Genomic DNA, 22834 nt, shown 5'->3' on the forward strand with positions numbered 1-22834 from the left:
TCTGTAATATAACTATCGATTAAGGTTAGACCCATTGCCATTGTTATGTGGTGGAGAACATATGATAACAGTACAGAAACTATTTTATATACTGTATCATGTCTACTGTGCACAGACCAGGTTTTAGAATGTTGTCTCATTTTCATTCTATTAACATTATAAATTGTACTGTGCTGGCTGAGAAATTTAATGTACATTTGTTTTTGATAAATTTGTGGTGCAGTGCATATACATACTGACTTGTGAAGGGTGATTTAATTCACATTTTGATGTTAATTTTCTTGACAAGGAAAACTGTTAACTTGGATATGATATTATACATGTTAGCTTATAGTCTGTATAAACAATTTGGTGCTTCATGCTTGCAGATAACATAATAATATGTATAACAAACAGAAAAATTAAGTGTGGGTTGCATGTTCCATGGGTCATAATTACAAGCTCTTGCTATGCTATGGAATCGGTCAGTGTTAGAATTATAGTACACCTTCTCAGTGGAAAATGTGGCAACATGCTCACAATTTACTTGGTTTCTTAAGTTTATTTTTCATGCATACAGTATTTTATATTTAACTATGCTGTGCAGCACTGGTGAGTCATCTGTCATGTTTGTGTCACTTGGGTTGCCTGCTGTCCAATAGGATGTTTCCTGGTAACTGCAGCGGCACATGTAGTAGAAGCTGTAGATACTTGTGGCTGTTTAGAGTCCCAGCAATAAAACTGTGACCAATGACATGAAAAGCTCACACCATATATTGACAGACCAATGTCATTGATTATCAATTTCTCTCACCTTGGGTGGGCTTTCAGGTGGCCTATAGTACACATTTTGAAGATTGATTTGCCTGTGGTTTGCAAGTGAAAATCTCTATACAAAATCTTACATAGCAATACCATGTCCCTTTGCTGCTTTTGTAGAAGCCAGTCAGAGAACTGTAACTGATTTTGAAAGACTTGCCATGAAGCTGATAATGATGTGCAATGTGATAAAGATAAAATCCACTGGTCTAAGGTATTTGTGGGATACTCCCTGGGCAGATCCCATTCGCACACACAAGCTATCTCATAGTGACATGGATTGTCTGTTACTGCTGTTGAAAAGTTAGTTACATTTTCTCTCAGCAGTTGCTGTTTTCTTTTGCAACATTTCCAGTTTTTTGAAATTCTTTTTATAATATTTGCTAAGACAGATTGTGGGTGCTTGGTGCGATCATAATACCTTTCAGCATCATGCCCCAGTGCTGCGCCAACAATTTGACAGAATCTGCTATAAACGTAAACCATTTCCAGTTTTACAACTGCTTTATACAAAGTGGAAGTTTGAGGAGTTTCACGAGTAAGTAGTCTGATCACCACTAAAGTGACACATGAACCGTTGGCCTTCGATTGGTCAGGTAAACACTCAAACTTCACCTGAGTTAAATGTTTGCTTGCCATTGGTACTGTAGAAGGACATATGTTTGCGGGACCTTTTGTCATGAAGGAAGGGCAGTGGTTTGTGGTACTGTTGTCTCGTTACTGTTTAATCAACTTCCATACTTGTTTGGCTGTTGAAGTCTTCTTCGAAGGTTGTTTGCAGTGCCACAGAAAAAGTGTGTAGTAGACTACCATTGAAAAGCAAAAAATCAAAGTCTGTATCACAGTTTGGCTGTATAAATGTTAAAATTTACTTATGTATGTCAGAAAATTCCCTGTATTGTCCACTATAACTTATTGAAATCTGGATCTTGATATATTTTCACTTTGTGGAAGGCATTAATATCAACAACATATCCGCCCAAAAATCTCATATTCCATAGGGTCTCAATACTTTGATCATTAAAATGTATGTGTTTGTATAGCATTGTAATGACCATGCTGCATAGCATCACTGATCAAAATGTATCATTCTTCACTATTGTGCCTAAAAGGTATACTTTATACTGGATACGTGTAGTCTAAAATTTATGAAAGAAGTCTAAAATCTTCAATGTCAAGTCAGTATGTCTCAACAGTTACAACCCATCCCAAAAAAGACTATGCTGGAGAATTTCCTATAGCATAATGCTAGTAAGAAGTTTATCACATGTGAACACATTATAAATATTACCTCAAAACTGTTTGAAGAATAGCACAAATAGTATTTACAGGACTCTACAATTTTACAAAGATCATAGAGAAATGGCAAAAAGATGGATTTTGGTGTATCAATAATGTATGAATATATCACAGTCAGTTTCCTTTCATTGTACCTGTCTGCAACTCAATGGGTCATTTGTATGGTGAGTAGCAATCTATCCTTTTCCTAATATTGTTGATAATCCAACCTGGAGTTTCCATTTGTTGATTTAAAAGTCAGATTTGTATTCTGTGTCACATATAGCCTTCAAGATATTAGCAAAACTACCTACAATGAATAAAGAACGCCTGTGCACAAGAGAGGGATATCATTCTCCATTTGCAGGTTTTTGTCAGTTGCTTGTACAGTTACCCATTTGCTATATTATGGCAGGAAGAAAAAAAATAGTGCGCTGTATGTCATTGTGTGAATATCTCCTGTGAAGCAAAGTAGTCCTTCAAGGTAATGCATCACTCACTCTTTGGTACACAATTTTCCTGAATTAAGAAAATGCCTGTTGTAAATCTGAGTATCTCAAAATGGATGAATGGTAGTATTACAGTGATTACCTTGTGCTTCTAAGTGTAACAGCTAAGTGGCATTTGTAGGTGCATGTTGTGGGTCAGCTAGACTAATAATCAATAGCTTATAAAGTAATGTTCAGCAAGGTATCTGTGTGTAAGTAAAGCTGTCATCAAACCGAAGTTCGAGTTGAACGCCACAGTTTCTTGTAATAGTCCTATGGGGAGAGATTTTCACTTGTCTTCCTCCAACTATTAGCCTGTTTTATCTAGCCAGTTACAGGATGGCCTACAGTTTAATGCGTTCTCAGAACCACAGTACAGCTTGACATTTTTCACATCAAACAACTATTGCCAGAGGAGAAAGAAGCAATAAGTGGCAAAAAAATCTGAGGACCAACCTGGGATTGAACCCAGGTCATTAGATATGGAACCTGGCACTTACCCACTGAATTATTGCTGATACTTGTTTTATGGGCTTAAGGCCATGCCCCATGGCATAATTATCTGCCTGATGTTTTGTTTTCCAATACTGGAGACGTCATCAGAGGCTTTAACAACTCAGAAAGCATTTCCAGTCGTGAACAAGCTCAACGAGCTGAACTGTTAATATGTATCCATTCAATGGTCAGTTACTGATGTCATCAGACTACTGCCTAAGATCATGAAGTTGTGCAAATGTTAAGTTTTGGAGCTTGTAGTGGAGAAGAGTTAGCACTATCTGTTTCATTTAGCACTAAGGCCCATGACATAGATAATTTCAGTCCTTCTTTTCTTTTAGAGTTTTTTTGTGCTTTTGAATTTCTATGGCTTCTCTGCACTTCTTAGCATAGGAATGATTGGGTCTTGCTAAAACCACAATATCAGATAAATGAATTTGGTGGTTCAATGAATGTTAGGCAGATGTCTGATGACATCACAAATGAACCATTTCTTGTATAAATATAAACAGTTCGACCTGCTGAACTTGTTTGAGACTTTTAACTGCTTTCTGAGTTGTTAAAAACCTCTATTGATGTCTCCAGCATTGGAAGATGAAATGTTAAGCTGAGAACTTTGCCTTAGACTGAGGCCTTATGCCCATAAACCAAATATCAGGCATGAAAGCCTGCATTTTATGACGACTTATCCACTGAGCCTCAAAGCTACACTCCTGGTTGTGCCTGCAACAAATACAGTTTAAAAAGCTAATATATCTTTGGTAAGGGACTACAGTCTCAACAAGAACAACTGACTTGGTATCAATTGGAGTAGAGGTCTGTTTGTCATCACCACATTTCACTGTTCACCAGTACCACTTACAATTGCAAGCAGTTGTTTCACTGAATATGATTGTGTGTCCATTGTTCTTGCCTATACATGCCATTCTAAATTGAAAGTGCTAAATTTAAATATTCAAAATTTAAGAATATTCTACATTACTCCTTAGACAGGTATCAGCCGAGCAAAATTGTGGGCGATGGGAAAGATGTGTGGTGCTTCGTCAGCTGCTTTAGAAAGCTGCTTCAGAAGCAAAGATAGCTTCACTACCAATATAAACATAGTCAAAGACTTGTAGACAAACGAAACTCTGGCTGACCCTAAAGGAATGTAAGGCTTGCTATGTGTGAAGCAGTCTACAGATTCAAAAGTAATATTTTTTCATCTCCCAATTTCACAGAAAATTCTAAGAGTTTTTGATGAACATTGCATTAGTTAAGCAGATGAAGTTAACTACTCAGTTACATAGTGGTACCAAAACAAAAGATGATACAGAGAAGGCCAAAGTGCTAACTTCTGTTTTTCAAAATTGTTGTGCCTAGGAACATTTTATTGTGATTCCTCCTTTCATTTCACACGAGCATGAGAATGTCAGATATTGAGATAAAGTGGTTGAGGTAGAGTGTCACCTAAATTAATCAACAGAGAAAAAGTGACTGGATCCGATGGAGTAGCTGTACGAGTCTGTCTTAAGTTGCTGGAGGAATGAGACATTACAGGTGACTGCACAAAGGCACAGGGCATGCCCATTTCTGAGAAGAGTATGTGAACGGAACTGTAGACCTGTATTGTATATGTGAATCTGTTGTACAATTTTTTAACATGTTCCTGAAACATGAAATAAAAATTGGCATGGATTACACAAAGAACGATCGTGTGAAAGCCATCATGCCTGTTTGTCTACAAAACCCAGAAGGCAATAGACACCAGAACCCAAGTTCATGCCATGTTCCTTGATTTCCGAAAGGTATTTGATACAGTTTGCTCTGTTGCTCAGTGAACAGAGTAAAAGCTTACAAAATATCAGGCCAGTTTTGTGATTGAATTGAAGAGTTCCTAACAAATAAAACACAGCATGTCATTGTCAACAGATGATCAAGATTATTTTCTTAACAGAGATGTAACACTAGGTTGGAGCATGTTCAAAGGGACAGTTACAGGACCGTTACTTTTCACAATGTTTATAAATTGCCTAGTGGGTAACATCTGAAACTCTGTAAGGCTGTTCATGGATGATGCTGTTGTATACAGAGAAGACACATCCATAGAACATTGCAGTAAAATACGGGAAGAGCTGCAGGGGATCCACTCTTGGTGCTGGGATTGCTGACTGATTCTCAACATAAATAGATAGAATGTTTTGTACCTATATAGGTGAAAAGACTTGTTATTTTTTGATTACACAAATTGCCAAATAATCACTAGAAACAGTCACATCAATTAAAGACCTGTAATATGCATACAGATAAATTCAAAGTGAAATAATGATGTAAGATTAATTGCAGAAAAGGCATATGAAAAACTGAGCTACACTGTAAGAATCTGTAGGAAATGTGTTTAACCCCAAAGGAAGATTCAGTGACTATATTTCGTCTTCTACATATATCTCACAAAAATAAAATTAAAGAAATTCAAGTTCACAAGGAAACAGACTAAGTTTTCACCCACTATTCCTGACTGGATACGGAAAAGGGGTGAATTGCAGTGGTACAAGTAGTATCCCGTGCCAGAATCCATAAGTGTGGTTGTGAAGTATATATAAATTGTATATGTTCAATTGTTTCTTCCACTTGTTGAGATTTTGAGCTACATAACATGTGAAGCTTTGCGAGCCCCTGCCTCTGTGAGCAGCTTTGTCCTCACATAAACATTCATCTTATGTGCCATTTAATGAGTGACATTCATCATGAGTCATTGATCTGATCTCCACATCTTTTGTTGTGGACATGATTCATTTTGATGTAGTGCATAGTGTTGTATTTGTTTGAATGCTGTGGTGTAAATGTGGAAGTGGTGAATTATGTTAATAGTGTTTTCCACAGAACTATCGATACCAAAGTCTTAGGACCAGCTTCAAAAGCAGCCTGTTCATAGTGGACAAAGAAATGCCATTCTGCAGGCACGTACAGGCAACTTACAGGGTAAAATCAACAGAGAATGTCATATACTTTCCTGTCAGGAGAACAAAAATCTAGAAAGTTATGAAATAAATATGTAGGTCCAATTAAGAGTTCCACTTTGGATAATCATTCGACGACTACCACATTATTTTTGAGAAAGTTTAAGGCAAAGGCAGATTACCTCAAGGTACTTCTCTACTAAGGAACTGGATAATCGTATGGCATTGCCAGCTGGGAGGCCCCATCTGAGGAAGTTCGGCCGCCGAGTGCAAATCCTATTTCAGTCAATACTACATTGGGCAACTCGCGTGCTGGTGATGAGGATGAAATGATGATGATGACCCCCAGTCCACAAGTGGAGAAAATCTCCAACCCAGCTGGGAATTTTACTAAAGAATTGAGTGTTCTTTGCTTCTTGTGGTAATGTTGCCCAAAAAACCCTTCTTCACATTTGAACACAAGGCCACATTGCATGTGTGGCAATTCCACAATAAAATACCTTTGGTATAGCATTTGTGACATTGACATTTACTCATTGGATCCCCCTAAGCTATTTACAGCTTCAGTCAACTCTAAAGTGAATGAAGGAATACCTGGAAAGGCAAGCTTTTATTTTTTATCAGTAATTTTGGTGGGGAAATTGTAACTTTTTTGACAGTATTTTAATTTATTGTGGTTGTACCTGATGGGCATTATTCTTGATTTTGAAACTTCTGTGAAGTTCCTGGTCTTACTTTATAACAGAACACTTCATTTCCAGATGTGAAGGAACTTCAGGCAAGGAGAGTCATTGTAGTGTCTCAATAGAAATAATTGTGGTTCAAAGATGATTTTGTTATATTAGAGTATATTATCAGCTGACACAGTCCAATCATCTGGAGGTAATACATGCACACACCATGAGGAATAAGGCTGGCAACAAAGCAGGCTTGCTTCACAGCTTCTTCAGATTTGGATCCTCATTTAGCTCACAGTTTTTACCGCTAATGTATAATTACAACAGTTTTATTGCTGCATCTAAACCTAGTCATAGTTCTGTTTGCTTTCCATCCTTTTCTAGTTTCCTTCTATAAATTTCAGTCAAACTGACTTCCTTTCTTCAGGAGGGGCAATTTTCTGGAAAACCTGGAATTCTCAGGAAATTGAGATTTTATGTGGAAATCTCGGGGCATTTCTTAAAAATCTCTTGGAATTCTATGTTTTTAACATAGATTGTAATTTAATTTCATTGATCTTCATAAATCACAAATTTTAAAATACTTAATTCTTCAAAGTTTGTTAATTATATGAATATTATTTCATGTAAATTATCAATATTTAAAAACCCCAAGTTAAACTACTAGATATTGGCTAGTATCTCTCAACCGTGAGAAGAAAGAGGCATTATTGTAATGTGAGATAACCTACCCCTGTCTGTTAATTTATTAGATGCTTCTTATGACATCATCAATCTGGAATTACCCAAATAATTCTTTTATTTTATTTTTTGTCCCGTGTTTGAGCTGCTACCCTGTTCTAGTACAATAACAGAGAATCACTAAAGATGATGAAACTTCATTGAAAAAATAATTTCTTTAGCTGTTTGAATTAACTGATTGCTCCATTATTTATGTAGTGGGTAGTGGGTAAAAGGGCTGAGTTTGTGCAGGACATCCCCTCATTCACAGTGGTAAAGAAAAAAAAAGTCTCTTGTTAGCAGGATATATAGGAAGTAAGAACAACGATGCACAGTGCATAAAACGCTTTTTCCCTGCATAATATTACCTGCTAATTGAGGCGAAAGATCTATGGTAAAATAACTGAATTAGATGCAAAATGGCAAATAAAGCAGCTGCCTGTCCCTGGCAAAGTTCGTACCATTTTTTCAGATCCAGTGAAATCCCTCTTAATGAGGTGTGGCATGAGGAAAAGAACCTTCAATATGAGGTGGGCTTCTGTTGTACGTAAATCGTTCCATATGTGTGTATCGCGATATACCAGTCACAGTGAACCACATTTTAATTGACTGCTTTTCATTTAGTAACAAGGAGCTGTCATTACATCCAAATTATTTTTTTTCCATATCTTATGTGGTAAGACGTGCCTCTTGGATCTTCGTGGCAGAGTAAAACTGTGTGCTGGCCCAGGACTCGAACCTGGGACCTTTGCCATTCATGTGCCAGTGCTCTACCAACAGAATCGAGTCCCAGTGTCCACTTAGTCTTATTGTAATCTGCCAAGGAGTTTCATAACAGCACACACTGTGCTACAGAGTGAAAATTCATTCTGCAAACAATTTGCCGTGGTGTGGTTAACCTATGTCTCCTTTCTTCCGGGAGTGCTAATCCTGCAAGTTATGCAGGAGATGGTAGCAGATGAGGTACTGGCAGATCCTGAGTTGTGCTCAAGTAGCTCAATTGGCAGAGCACTTGCTTGTGAAAGGCAAAGGTCCCAGGTTTGAGTCCCAGTCTGGCACACAATTTGTAATCTGCCAGAAAGTTTCTAAACGGTGCGCATTCCGCTTCATAATGAAAATTTCTTCTGGAAGCCTGATGGAGGTTTTAAAATCCTGTGTGGTGGTCTAAGTTACTACTTTACGATAGATAAGAGGGAGGGAGGTAACACATTAATCTGTTGTATTATTTTAGTGTTTTGTTGAATTTTTCAATATTTTCAATAACTTTCTGGTTTTTTCAACTACATTCGTCACACAGTGAAATGACAAAGTTGCAGCTGTGCTCTATGGAACTTCAATACCTCTCTTAATTCCGGACATGAGTTACTTTTCTAATTTCCTTATACCTTTCTCTTTCTTCTTCTCTCTTTATCTTCTAATGGAAAAGTCCAGAAACATGAAATTTTCTTAAAGTCAGTGGATCTGTTGTCTATTTTATTTACAGTTTTTTCAGTGAGTATAGGTTTTTAATCTCGTAATAATCAATTGATCATGCATTTCCTTACTATTTCCTAGTTCGGAATTAATTATGGGGTAATGTATTTCTACATATTAATAATGTGACTTAGAATACCTAATAATAATTTACTGCTTAAATCAGTAACTTCTTCTACATGAAACTTCATAACTACATTCTTTATAAACTGGTGCAACAAAGTAAAGTACTACTGTATACTTGTAAACTTAATTATACTCATTATTTTAACTATATCGTACATCAATTTGTGTCCTGGGAGGTTTAAGGAAATAATGTTAGAAATAGTACTCTATTTGTAATGCAGTGCCTTATTTTTTTTCAGTGCTCTAAATAAATCACGGCTTAAATACTGCATATTTTTTCACTACTTATTATTCTTTGCGATGCTTGCAAAACTGTCTGCAGATATTCTGGATCGCTTGGATATATTCATTTTAGAAATAGAAGAACTTCAGATCCCAGAGGTATACAATTTTATATTTTGTTTGTGACTTTAAGCAAATATTCTTTGTTTTCGTGTTTCAAAATGTCATCTGTATGAACAGAGTACTCAGCAGACATGCTCCATTTGTTTCTCCACTTCTAGAAGTCTTAAATTTGCTTGGGATAGTGTGGAGTGATATTGTATGTATGATGGTGTAACCATTCCATTGCATTGATTTTTCATGTGTTGAAAGTGCAGTAAAATCTATTCCTGCTGTCTCGAGGAAGGATGTAATAGAGACCAGCTTGTACATGCATGTATACATAATAGGTTTTGTGTAGAATCTGAGCTCCTATTGTACTGTATTCCTAGATCAAATTATTGGTTTGGAAACCATCATTGTTGCATTCTGTGTGTTTCTTTTAGTTTTAAGAAATCATCATACTTATTCAGATGTTGGCTTGTATTTCTGAAAACTTTTGCAATTGAGTTCAGTTTTATTTTCAAATTTCATATCATCAATTTGTCATATACTGTTTTGCTATCAGAAATTGCATGCAAACCATCTCTTTGCCTTGAGGTGTGTGTATTGTGTAGTAACAGTAATAAAGGAATGTTATGTGGGCTGCAGATAAGATTTGCATTATTCTACCATGTTCTGGAGAGAACTGAAAAGCATCTATCATAAAATAATAATAATAATAATAATAAGGCATGTCTAATTGAGCAAATTTTATAACTCCCCCATGGATACTTTCACCTGTTGTACTTGCCTTCAATTTTCTTGTCTTTTATGTGTGAATATTGCATGTCTGTTCATGTATGTGTGTACTGCTGTCTTTAATTCTGAATTGTAATGAAAAATATCAGTTAGTGCTTCATGTGTGTTTCTTTCTTACTTATTAATTCCGAGTAAGATTTTCAGTTTGTATATATAAAAAAAGGTGGTGTTTATTTTAATATATTCTTCATAGTGACTTGTGGAGACAGTATAACAAATCATAATTTCTATATAGAATTTGTTTTAAAAGAAACTCATTGTACAAAATTATTTCCGTTTTATAGATTGTCAATAGTGGTTTCATGCTACTCATGTAGAATGTGTAGACACTGAGGAGACAGTTTCTTGAGAATGGTGTCCATGCATCATATACTGACAGTGTCTGTAACAAACACTGTCAAGAGCCGCACAAGCTCACATCAATTTTATTTCTTGTACTCATGTTGACATTTATGACATTTCAGCATCTAAACCACATTGATAGTAGCTTTAACCTGGAATTACATTTGTGAGATTTACAATAAATGTTTGCAATCGGTGGTGTATATGTTGTCGACTTATTGTTAACAATTCAGTCTACATACCTACATCAAATACAATTGTGTAAAATTACTTTAATTTTCATAAATATCATTCATCATTTTCTCATTCTTTTGGAAGCGACTGTGCAATACTTCCAGCTGTAACTAAAAGGATTGAATCACTATTTGTTGTTTTTGTTTCACTTGTGATGAAAGGTCACACACACCCTACTTCATTGTTTTTGTGCTGTTACCATGCTTTGTTGTTTCAGAATAGCATCGAGAGGGGGGGGGGGGGGTGTCAAACTCTGTCAACATCTGGTGGATAGATCATGATGAAGTGTCACACAGGATAGGTCTAAATACAGGCTATTGATGAACGATACAGGGTGTTTCTAAATGAATAGCGGGCTTTTAATGCTTTATAATATTTATCATATTAAAGTTGCAGTTATAAATTATGTGTCAAATGAAACAGCAACTCAAACAGTTTCACCAAGAACCTTATAAATGTTTAATGTGAGCACCATTTGTCACACAGCACACATCAAGTCTATAGCAGAGTTCTTCCAAGACATTGATAAGTGTGTTTCCAGTGATTGTAGCAACAGCTGCTTCAATCTGGTTTCTTAATTCAGGGAGGTCCGCTGGTAGCAGAGGCATGTACACACGATCCTTGATGAAGCACCAAAGGAAAAAATCGCATGGCGTTAGATTGGGTGAACGTGGAGGCTGTGCAAAGCAAGCCCTGTCATTGGGCCCCTTGCGGCCTATCCAGCACTTTGGTGCATTGCTAAATAGACTTGATGTGTGCCGTGTGACAAATGGTGCTCACATTGAACATTTATAAGGTTCTTGGTAAAACTGTTTGAGTTTCTCTTTCATTTGACATATCATTTATAACTGCAAGTTAAATGTAATAAGTATTATAAAGTGTTAAAACCCCGATATTCAGTTATAAACACCCTGTATAATGGTCATGAACTGTATGCTGTCTCACTTCTGCTGATGATCAATTTCCTCTGAAGAAAATTGCTCTTGCCAGTGACCAAACAAGATGACATAATGGTTAAGACAATGAACCCATATTCAGGAGCACTTGGGTCTGAATCCCAAACTGGCCATCCAGATTTAGATTTTATATGGGTTTTCTAATTCACTTAAAGCAAATCTTACATTGGTTTCCTTGAAAAGGACACAACCCATTTCCATCCCCATCTTTCCACTATCTAATTGTCAGGTCCATCTCTAATGAGATAACAATATGTTGACCATCAGGGGCGAAACAGGCTACCTCAGAGTCATGTTCCACTGCACTAGCACACATTAGTTAACCCCGTAGCAACAATAAATGTACCATTTATATTAAACAAATATTCTTTGAAATATTGAGTAACATTTTCATTTCTGTTTTCACTTCCCATGTAATAAAAGTTTCGTGCTATGACATGTAACACCTTCTCAGAAAAATTACCAAGCAAGGTGGTGCAGTGGTTAGCACACTGGACTCACGTTCAGGAAGATAACGATTCAAACCCACGTCCGGCCACCCCGATTTCGATTTTCCACGATTATCTAAATCATTTCAGGAAATTCCGGGATGATTCCTTTGGAAGGGCACGGCCAACTTCCTTCCCTAATCCACTGGGATTGATAACCTTGCTGTTTGGCCCCTCCCACAAATCAACCACCCAACCAGTCAGAAAAATTATTCTAACATTTGTAGTTGTACTTATGTAACTAATTACAGTAAACTTTCTTTTATGAATCATAATCAGTGAATAAGCTAGAAATTAAATACTTAAGCATATAGCATGTGGCATAGTTTGAGGTTGTGTAACTGGAGCATCCTCTTGAGTGTTAAAATGCATCAATTGTAATTTATCTCAGTAAACACGTAAGACACCTTACATTCTCATGTGTTATATAATTTATTTAACTGTATTGGTAGTAAAGCTTTCTAAATAAGATCATTGATATCAGCTATGCAATAGCCATCTTCAGAATCTACAATAAAAGTAAAAGAAAAAAGTATTGTTGTCGACTACATTAAAAGGCTAACAAACGAAAAAAATTATATTGTAAACATGATGTACCTCTCACTGTGCTCTGCCGAAACAAGTCATAAATATCTAAAATAGCACAATTCAGAGTTTCCATGCATGATTCATCCAGTAGAAAATATGCAAATGCTATCTTCAAGGTCATTGACACATGCATAACATGCAGATAATTGTACAAAGTAATTAAAATAAGATTCATTTAGAGGCACAGTTCTTAAAAATATTCTCGATTCTATACAAGTAAGCAAACAAACTTCTATATTTAATCATGAAAAAATCTATGAGCTTTCTGACAGTTACAGCTGATCAGAATTTAGCAAACTATTCAAAAAATAAAATTTAATTACCAAAATCATGCTAAAATTGAATACTCACAGAGATCAAGTGGGAGCTGTAATTATCATAATGCAATGAAACTTTGTAGATATTCTAATGAGTTAATGTGGACCCAATTTATGCTGGTGCAAATCGTGCTGTACAGCATCTTGTTGATCTCTTCAGTGCTCATCTGAACCAGCTGCACAACAACCAGATTTTACAATATCCAGTTTTATGGCACTATACGATAAGTTCGTTGATTCGAAAAAGCATATGGAGCCTGTAGATGGCAAAATGAATTGCTGAAACTGGTTGCTTTCAGAATAAAATAAAATAAAATAAAATATCTTAAAGTGTATGGCTGTTGGTAAAGTTTATTGAATTGAAAAATTGTGTAAGTGGTTGTTAATAATAAAATAAACTTTATGTCTTTCTCACTTGTTTGCTCTTTTCTGCCCATGTTCTGTTCCTAATCCTATACATATTGTGGTGTCACCCCCAGACACCACACTTGCTAGGTGGTAGCCTGTAAATCGGCCGCGGTCCGTTAGTATACGTCAGATCCGCGTGTCGCCGCTACCAATGATTGCAGACCGAACACCGCCGCGTGGCAGGTCTAGTCTAGAGACTCACTGTGTACGTATGCTCTCATTTGCAGAGACGACAGTTTAGCATAGCCTTCAGCTAAGTCATTTGCTACGATCTAGCAAGGCGCCATATTCAGTTACAATGAATGTATTCTGAACAGATATTGTGAATCATGTACAGTCAAGAGCGATGTTCATCATTAATGGATTAAAGTTAAGTATCAAACTAATTACGTCCACTTTCAAAATTCTAATCCCTTGTCATGTTCCAAACCTCACGTCAGTATAGTCCTTCCCTCCTCACGCCTGCGTGAGCTAAAACATGTGCATTTCGGCCTCCACTAGTAACACAGTGTTGGCTCTTCTGCCAACACAACACATAAAGAAACATTTCTGTACGTCTTTCTTGTGTTCACAATGCCATGTTTGCACATGCCTAAATTTGAACTAATTTTCTCCAGTATAAATCAGTTCCACATTAACACATTAGTATATCTAACAAGTTTCGTTGCCATACAATAATTACAGCCTACACTTGACCTCTGTGAGTAGCTGCACTTTAATTATAACCACCCGGTATTTCTGAAGGAAGAATGTGGAACAAGCTTTGAGCGCACATATATTAGTGTGTTTCACATATTCAAATTTATTTTGTGGTTAGAACAATAAGTAAGAAAAGTGAAAATGGAAAGCAAATCAGGTGTGAAATGGCAGAAAAGAGTAAATTACATCAACATTTCAAAAATAAATGAGAGATAACATAATGTACGTTGGGAAGACAGTGAAGTTTAGCAGCTATTGCTAGATATTGCAGGCTACTTGTAGTTTGATGTTAGTTTATCTTGCCTACAGTTCTTGTTGCGCCATTCAATGTAGCAGACGCTCCTGCAGGGAGCAGCACACAGCCCTATGTGCCATGCTACCCTAGGATGCTGTCTCTTAATGACAAAAATTTAAATATCGTGATAATATATCTACTTTTAGGAGTGGGGTGCAAAATTTTCACATTGTGTGCTATGTCCATTATTTTAATTTTTGAAGTTTTATTGCAGGTGTAGGTGTTCTCTTTAAATCTTGTTTTGAAAGTATGTCTCGTGCCCAGTTTAAGTAGAAAGCAATTGCAATCATCATAGTGGTTTAAAATGCCTGTGCATTTATAAGTTGGGCCAAATGCCCAGGATAAATGCCTGGACAAATACTCAAAATTTGTAAATGCCCAGGCATTTATGCATTTTAAACATTAATTGATAAGTGGTGCTTATAAAAAAAATCCTAGCTGATATTTTGTATTGGAAAATATGTTTTGCAACACTGCTTCTGTAGCAGTTGGGTAACTGAGCTGAAAAAGCTGCTTAGAGTTAGGGGAGATAAATTGGACTGTGATCATAACTTTTTACATATTTAATGATGTCAGTTCTTGGGGTAGTACATAGTAAATAAATAAAACAAGATTCAACGTTAAAAGTAATTTTTGAAATAAAGTGTAGTTTATATAAGGTGAGTAGCCTATAGGTAGTATTTTTACTTATAATATACTACTGCAAAAATATTGGAGTAAAAATTTATCCATAATGATTTTAATTAGGGATATGTCATGTTCTGATTCTCTAGGAATTGATTAGTATTGGAATCAACGATTCCAACATCTTGGGCAATGATTCTTTGTTATTAAATCTTTTTTATATTAGTGTTCTCATTTTATCATCACGAAAGTAGATAGAAGAAAGCAGCAGAATAGAAAGCTACAGTGTGTCTCAAGTGTCACTACATTTGACAGTGAAGCATTTTTTCACTGAAAACAGTTTAACATTTAAGAATACATTTATCATCAAGAAATACATTCCAGCTGTTTAATACATTCAATAATAATTTTGTTAGCAATAGTCATTCTGCAATAATAGTTTGAGATTTGACATGGATCATAAAGTGCGTTACATTAGAAAGCGATGACCTAAGGATTTTTTTTTCCCAGTTTATCACTACACAGCTGTTCTACATGGTGTGTGTGTGTGTGTGTGTCAGCAACACACGCAGACACACACACACACACACACACACACACACACACACACACACACACACACACACACACGCCCTTGGCACAAGAAGTTGGAATGCTAGTAAAAAATGAAAATAACCCTTGGCACAAGAAGTTGGAATGCTAGTAAAAAATGAAAATAATAAACATGCTTCTCTTTTCTTTCCTTTTGTTCTTAGTAATAAATGCTTCTTCCTGTAGGAATACAAATTTCAAAGTCACCAGAACATGTTCAATTTTAGCATGATTTCTGTAATTAAATTTTAGTTTTTGAACACTTTACTAAATTCAGATCAGCTACAAAACTGTCAGAAAACTAATAGATTTTTATGTGGTTAAATATAAAAGTTTGTTTGCATACTTGTGTACAACCAAGAATATTTTTAAGAACTGTACCTCTAAATGAACCTACTTGTAATTACTTTGTACAGTTATCTATGTGTTATGCATGCATAAGCAACCCCCAGGATAACATTTGTACCTTATACAGGGTGACTCTCGAAGATTTGAAAATATTTTGATATGTTATTCTACAAGTAAAACTAAAGGAAAAAGTTAATATAAACATAGGTCCGCATATGTTTAGTTATGGAGTTACGGCTAATAAAAGATTTTGCCTGAAATTTAGCAACTTCGCTGATATGAAGCCATCACGAAACACTACAAGGTTAAAGAAAAGCACTTTTTTTTTTAATGTAATAAAACATGTCTCAGACGTGTATCTGCAGTAGTTTTCCAGAACATCCAGAGATGCAAAGAAGTAATTTTGTATTTTTTTTATATTATTAACTCCTTGTCCCAGTTTGATTTTTTAAATTCCAGACAATTGCACAAAGTTTTCAACAGAAGTTCTAGAGAATTTAATTCTGGAAAAATAATGGTAATAACATTAACTGAAACTCTATTACTGTATCAGATAACCTGCTTTTATTAATACCATAGCACATGTGAATTCATGTTAAAGCAGAAAAAACAAAGCTCAGTGGTAAGGAAGTAGTACAATGTACATACAATTCCACAATACAAACACAATAAATGTTAATAAATGTCTCCGCCGAGTTCCATACGTTTAGCTGCACATGTATGAACAGGTTTTGCTGCTCATTTCAGTTTCACAGGGTTGTTCTTTATTTCGTCTATTGCATTCATGATGCCTAACGGGTATTGACTTTTTCCTCCTAAACTATGTCTTTCATTCATCCCCATACACAAAAATCCATTTGTATAAAATCACACAATCTGGATGGCCACAGACATGTAGCACCATGACCAATCCATTTCTGGGGAAAATGTTCATTTAAATGTGAAGCAACGGCATTGGTGAAATGTGAAGGCATGCTGTCATGTTGAAAATACATTTGCAATTGCGTAGCAAGTGGAACATCTTCAAGCAAGTGAGCTATTTCTTCTTGAATGAATTTTAAGTACTTCTCGCCTGCACTGTTGCTTGTGGGTTTGCTTCAGACCATACATGCTAATTATATAAATTGTTTATACCATCTTGAGTAAACTCTGCCTCATCAGTAAATAAAATGTATTTGTGCAACTGCTGGTAAGTATTTAACCAGTTGCACAACTCCAAGCAAAGGGCAGGATCTTCCGGATGTAAATGATGCATTTTTTTTGTATGGTAAGGATATAGATTATTGTACTTCAGTGTACACCACACCTTAGATTCTGAAATGCCTAATCGTTGAGAGAGATACATCCTGTACGGGTACATCCTGTACGGGTACTCGGGCTACGTTGAACGACATCCATAATATTCTCATTGTCGTCTTCACGTATCAAGCACTCGTACTGATTATGAACGCAAGGTAGGGAACCTGTCTCCCATAACATTCAAAATACTCCACTAATGCATACGGAATCCTCAGAGTTGGATATCGTACATGATATTCTTTAACTGCAGCCATAGCATTACCATCACATTTGCCATAAATAAACACCACATTAACATATTCCTCTGTCATAAATTTAAAAGGCATCCCTATTTCATGAATAATCTACAGACTACAACAGTTACTATGTGGTTTCACTTAAATAAACTGTTGTTATGTTCTTTTGCTGAACATTACAGAAAACTAACTCGTTTCAAGGTTAGGAAATGATTGAAACAACTCACTAACAATTGCTAACAATGGCATAAACGTTTCTACATTCTTAATGAAAAGGAAACAAATTTACTTGTGCAATAATCTTTGCAATTTGGGACATTCTGGAACACTACAGCAGATACATGTCTGGGACATGTTTTATTAGATTCACCAGATCAATAACAACAAAATAAATGGAACTCATGCTTTACTTTAACCTCGTTCAGTTTTGCAATGGCTTCATATTAGCGAAGTTGCTCAATTTCAGGCAAAATCTTTCATTAGCCATAACTACTTAACTAAACACTTGCGAACCTATGTTTATATGAACTTTTTTTCTTTAGTTGTACTTGTATAATAACATATTAAAATATTTGCATATCTTTGAGAATTGCCCTGTATATGCATGTTGAGGCATTCATGGCAGCTTTCACGCGTGTTATTTTGTGTGTTGATGAATTGCTGCAGATCCTTCTTATTTCTCTATACAGCCTTTATAGAAGGGGCTGGGAAACCATTGTGTGCCCCTGACATGTAGACTGCAATGCAAATCAGGATGGTAAGGCCAGCTGATACTTTTCCCACACAATCTGCCAGTTGTGCAGGTCAGCCTATATGCCAGGGACTGGGAAAAACACATTTTGGCCCATATTTATCTGGTCCTATTGGAGCTAATATGTTATAAACCACACAGTGCTGATACTTGTGGCCTGCTGCTGGTGTGCCAAATTTGGTTGAAATCAATTCAGGGGTTGGGGAGGAGATGTGGAACATGCTCTTTTTTATAATTTGTTGATTTCTGTTTCATTTTTAACCTTTTAATGTAGTAGAGAGTAATGCTTTCGTCTTTTACCTCTGTTGTAGATTCTGAAGAAAAGAGACTGGAAATCTTGTTAAAAAATCTTTGCGATCAAGACAATTAAATAAAAAATTATGTAAAACATATTATTGCTCTCCAGGAGGTCATTTTATGCCAGATTTTACTCAATCTCGTGTCTGTTTCTTAATTTTGTGAACTACAAATTTAAGCACTGTGTGTGTGAAACAGGATTATTTCCATAACAGATTTTCCTGTTTACTACAGCTATTTTTTTATTCCTTGTTCAATTTTACTGTGTCCAAATTAATTTTTCATTGTTTCTGTTTTTTTTTTTATGTTGTCAGTAGTGATTTTTTGCGTGTTCATTTGTCTGACTAAGCTTACTCATTGCATATGGTATACCCAAACATATAAAGTCATTTCACCTATGTATATTCATTAAATTACATTAGTTTGTATTGTACACAAGCAGTCAGACTAGAAATACGACAAAATTCTGCTAACTTATCTTGCATTTTGCAGTAGTTTTTCACCATTGACACCTCTTTGTAAATAAGACCATTGTTTACAGTGTCAGGAGTTCGTAAAAATATAATTTTATGAAATTTGCATTGAGTATGTTCATTTACTACTTTGCCTTCCTCCAGAAAAAAATATTTTCCAACTCTGTATACCGATAATTTTCTCATTTGCTGCTTCTTATCGAACCATGAACTATTTTTAGAAATTATTTTCAGTCATGTTATCACGATTGTGCTTTTTACTATTTTTTGAGGAAGTAGAATAGAGATAATAGCAGAGGATCTTAATGGCGGAATGTATTTTGAAACAGTTATCAAAATACTAAGGTGTTTAAAGACATCTCTGCAGCCAGATTTAATTTTTTTGCTTTGTGATTTCTGTAATAGCATAAGGCAAGTGCTGTGACATTTCCTTTGAAAGGGCATGGCACACTTCCTGCCCCATTCTTTCCTATTCTGAACTTGTGCTCCATCTCTAATGACCTTGTAATTACATTAATAAGTAACTTTCACAGAACCCAATAGCTTGCCTGACATCAGCCCCAGATATTTTGTTGTCTACTATTCTTGCAGCATTTGTTGTGCATGTTTGCACTTGTCTTCTACTTATATCTTGACTCACCTGTTACCACACATAGTAGATACACAAGAACCTCATTTATTCAGCCCTCATTAATCAGGAGATAGATATAGTTGGTGCAGTACAGTATATGTACAGTTACTCTGTTGGCACCACAGGCAGCACACAGATCACCTATGATATGCTCCCAGCTATTGTTACTGCAGTCAGTGTAACTAGTGTGACTGTGTTCCTTATAGAGTTAAGAAGCTATACTGGTACTGTTGTAATGTTCCTATGTTTCGAATGTGCCTGAGTGAAATGGGTTTGAAGCGAAAGTAAGTTGTTTCGCGATGGACAAAAAGTTGAGAGTACTAAACAGAACTGTCAAAGGAAAACTGCTCGAAAACATAGCTGCAGAATATGATGTAGACACATCAGTTGTGTCAAACTGGAAGAAGAACTGAAAGGAAATTGAAGACGTCCGCTTCAAAATGATAATGTAATACAGTTTGCAGAACTGCAGTACCATAAAGAAAGCAAGAAATGAAACGATGGATGAAACATTATTCGTTTGGTTTAGTAAATACCAAAGATGAGGTTTTTGTGCTTGCACCTTCTGGAAATCAAGTTACTGAACTAGTGATTTGAAGTTGCAGAAAACAGTATGTCTTGCTATTTGTGTTCCACCATCAAAGTTTGTGAAGTTGTCAACACCTCTGAATTTCATGAAATGTTAGCATAAGTTCATGATTGTTTGGATGTAACGTAGATGCCTGGTTGCAGAATGACAGTGATGCTGGATATGGCATGTTGAGTAATGACAAAATTTGTTGTGTCACCTGCTGTACCACAGATAATGATAGTGATGGTGAACTGCTTCGAGCGGGGGCAACTTAGATTTTAAAATGTCTGCCAGAAAAAACTCCAGACCAACTGAAGTCAGTGAAACTCCTCCATGATTGTGCTGCTGCTCAGACTCCACACAAGTTCCAAACTATTTCAGTAAATTAACATATATAGACTACAGTAACTATGTAGTATAAGTACAAAAAAGTGTTTCCTGTTAGTGCCAAAATAAAAGGTTTGCATATTGTAGTAAATATTAGAGTTTTTGCATTTAGTAGAATATTTCCAAATTTTCAGTAATTTGGATTATATCTGGTCTCATCTGGTCCAGATAAACAAGGTTCTTGTGTAGTCTGCATACACAGTACAACCTCTTGCTTCTCTCGAGCCCCTGGTTTTTCCAGTGGAAGCTCGAGCCAATGTCCTAAAAGATGAGCCTGCAAACAGAGCCTTGTGCTCACCCTGCAGTTAGATCTTTCAAAAACTGTTTTCTAGGGCAGGTCAGTTTGGCTTTTCTGCCACAACAATAACCTCTTGGACAATTATAGAGGACTGTTGGACATCAGATGTTCCACAATTGTGAGAGTAATATCAAAAACTGACATTTAGTCTACACAGCAGCAGTGGCAGAAATTCGTATCTCTTATTGTAATTTTGATACTAAATTTCATTCTAGCCATGTACAGCCTTGATACGGAGTCTCCAGCGAGATCTGAACTATTATGTAAATTTATATGTAGCAAAACTTCTCAGGAGCTGAGAAAATAAATTTACAAAGTGTCTCACCTTACATATGAATTACTCAGAATATTTCATGAAGTTGACAAGACTATATCAACTGAATTTAGTGGGCTAATTCTGGGCAACACCTGTAAACTGGCAGACAATAACAGAGTTGCCAAACATTTTTCATCACATTCATAGTGGGGGCTTGGGTAATTTGACTATCTTACAGTATTAAACAATAGCCAACTTTTCCAGCCTTAAAAGATGAGTCAAGCTGAAAAAAAGAAAAGTAATGAAAGGATACTCCATAGAGCTTTAATTCCACTTTTGTAACTAATGTAAGGTGCTGAAGATTACCTAGAAATAGTGTCCATGTGAGGTGATGGCAACCTAAGTGATAAATTAAGAGCTGGTGATTCCCCAAGCATTTCAGTGGTGGAATGACAAATTACAGACCATATTGTTTCCTGCGACTTCAGAATCATTAGTTCAGTAACTTGATCCCAAGTAGATGCAAGCATAAAAACCACATCTTGAATATTTACTGAACGAAACGAATAATGTTTCATATAGTGTTACATTTAACATAGTTTCTTCGTAGCACTGCATGTAAAAAGTGCTTCAAAATGTTTAAGAACTGATGGTCTAATATAAAAGATAATTAATTTATGATATTTTGGGAAACAGTGCAAGAAAATGGTTTAGAAGAAAACTTCTGTGGTGGGAAAGATACACTAGATGGGAATTTCATATGGTACAATTAAGTATACATGCAACAAAACATTCTTATCTAAAAAAGTAAAACACAGCAATGAATCCAGGATGGTTATACGATAGCAAATTGGACAATATCTTCATATATCATTTATTTTCTTTTGTGTGGAGGGGGCGGGGCAGGGGAGATATCAACAAGCACTATAATTCGAAAGATAAAGAAAGAAACAACACAAGAGATGTGGTAGTGCTAGAAAGAGAATCATTTAGGAGGAAAGTTTTAAGAATTGAAAATTTTCAAGGGAGAAAGGAAAAGGAAACAGGTACTAAATGGTCTAAAGAAAGGAAAAAGTAACAGGATGCTGGAAGAAATTGAAGGAGCAATGAAAGATAAACAATTTAAATTAGGATGTGGTCCCTAGAAGGCCTTAATGCAGGAAGAACAGAAAAGCTCAAGTGCCCTAATTGAGTAATGTCGTACAGTAATTAGCATATTGGAGTCGGGAGTGGGGCACAAGTCCACAAATGGCCAATCAGATCCATACTTAATTATTAATTTTTGGAGGCTATGAATCATGTCAAGGTGATACCCCCCTTTGTATAGAACTGAAATGATTTTCCAATGTTTCTCCAAAACTTTGAGGCAAGTACCAGGATGATTCCTTTGTAATAACCATCTGCAGCTTCATGACCTGTTTGTCTCTTCACTCAAATTCTTCTGTCCTCCTGGTGGACAACATTTGATTCCTTCATTGCAAATCATCATGGTTAATCCATAGATGAGTTTCATGCAGCTCTCCTTCCTAGTCTACCCTGTGCAAGCCTCTTCACCTCTGCGCAATTGCCGTAAGATACATCGTTTGCATCTACTGACTGTAGTCCAGCTTTGGTCTCTCACAATTTCCC

General features: G+C 36.0%; 1 protein-coding gene across 1 annotated transcript in view; it reads left to right on the plus strand.

Moving 5' to 3' along the window:
- LOC126298535 (protein jagunal) overlaps window positions 1–22834 on the plus strand; it is a 47442-nt gene that overhangs the window by 13347 nt on the left and 11261 nt on the right. The window contains exon 2 of the mRNA XM_049989896.1: window positions 9234–9375. Coding sequence (XP_049845853.1) covers window positions 9234–9375 — 142 coding nt within the window. The remainder of the gene's footprint in view (window positions 1–9233; window positions 9376–22834) is intronic.

This window comes from Schistocerca gregaria, chromosome X (assembly GCF_023897955.1).
Source record: "Schistocerca gregaria isolate iqSchGreg1 chromosome X, iqSchGreg1.2, whole genome shotgun sequence".
Lineage (NCBI taxonomy): Eukaryota > Metazoa > Arthropoda > Insecta > Orthoptera > Acrididae > Schistocerca > Schistocerca gregaria.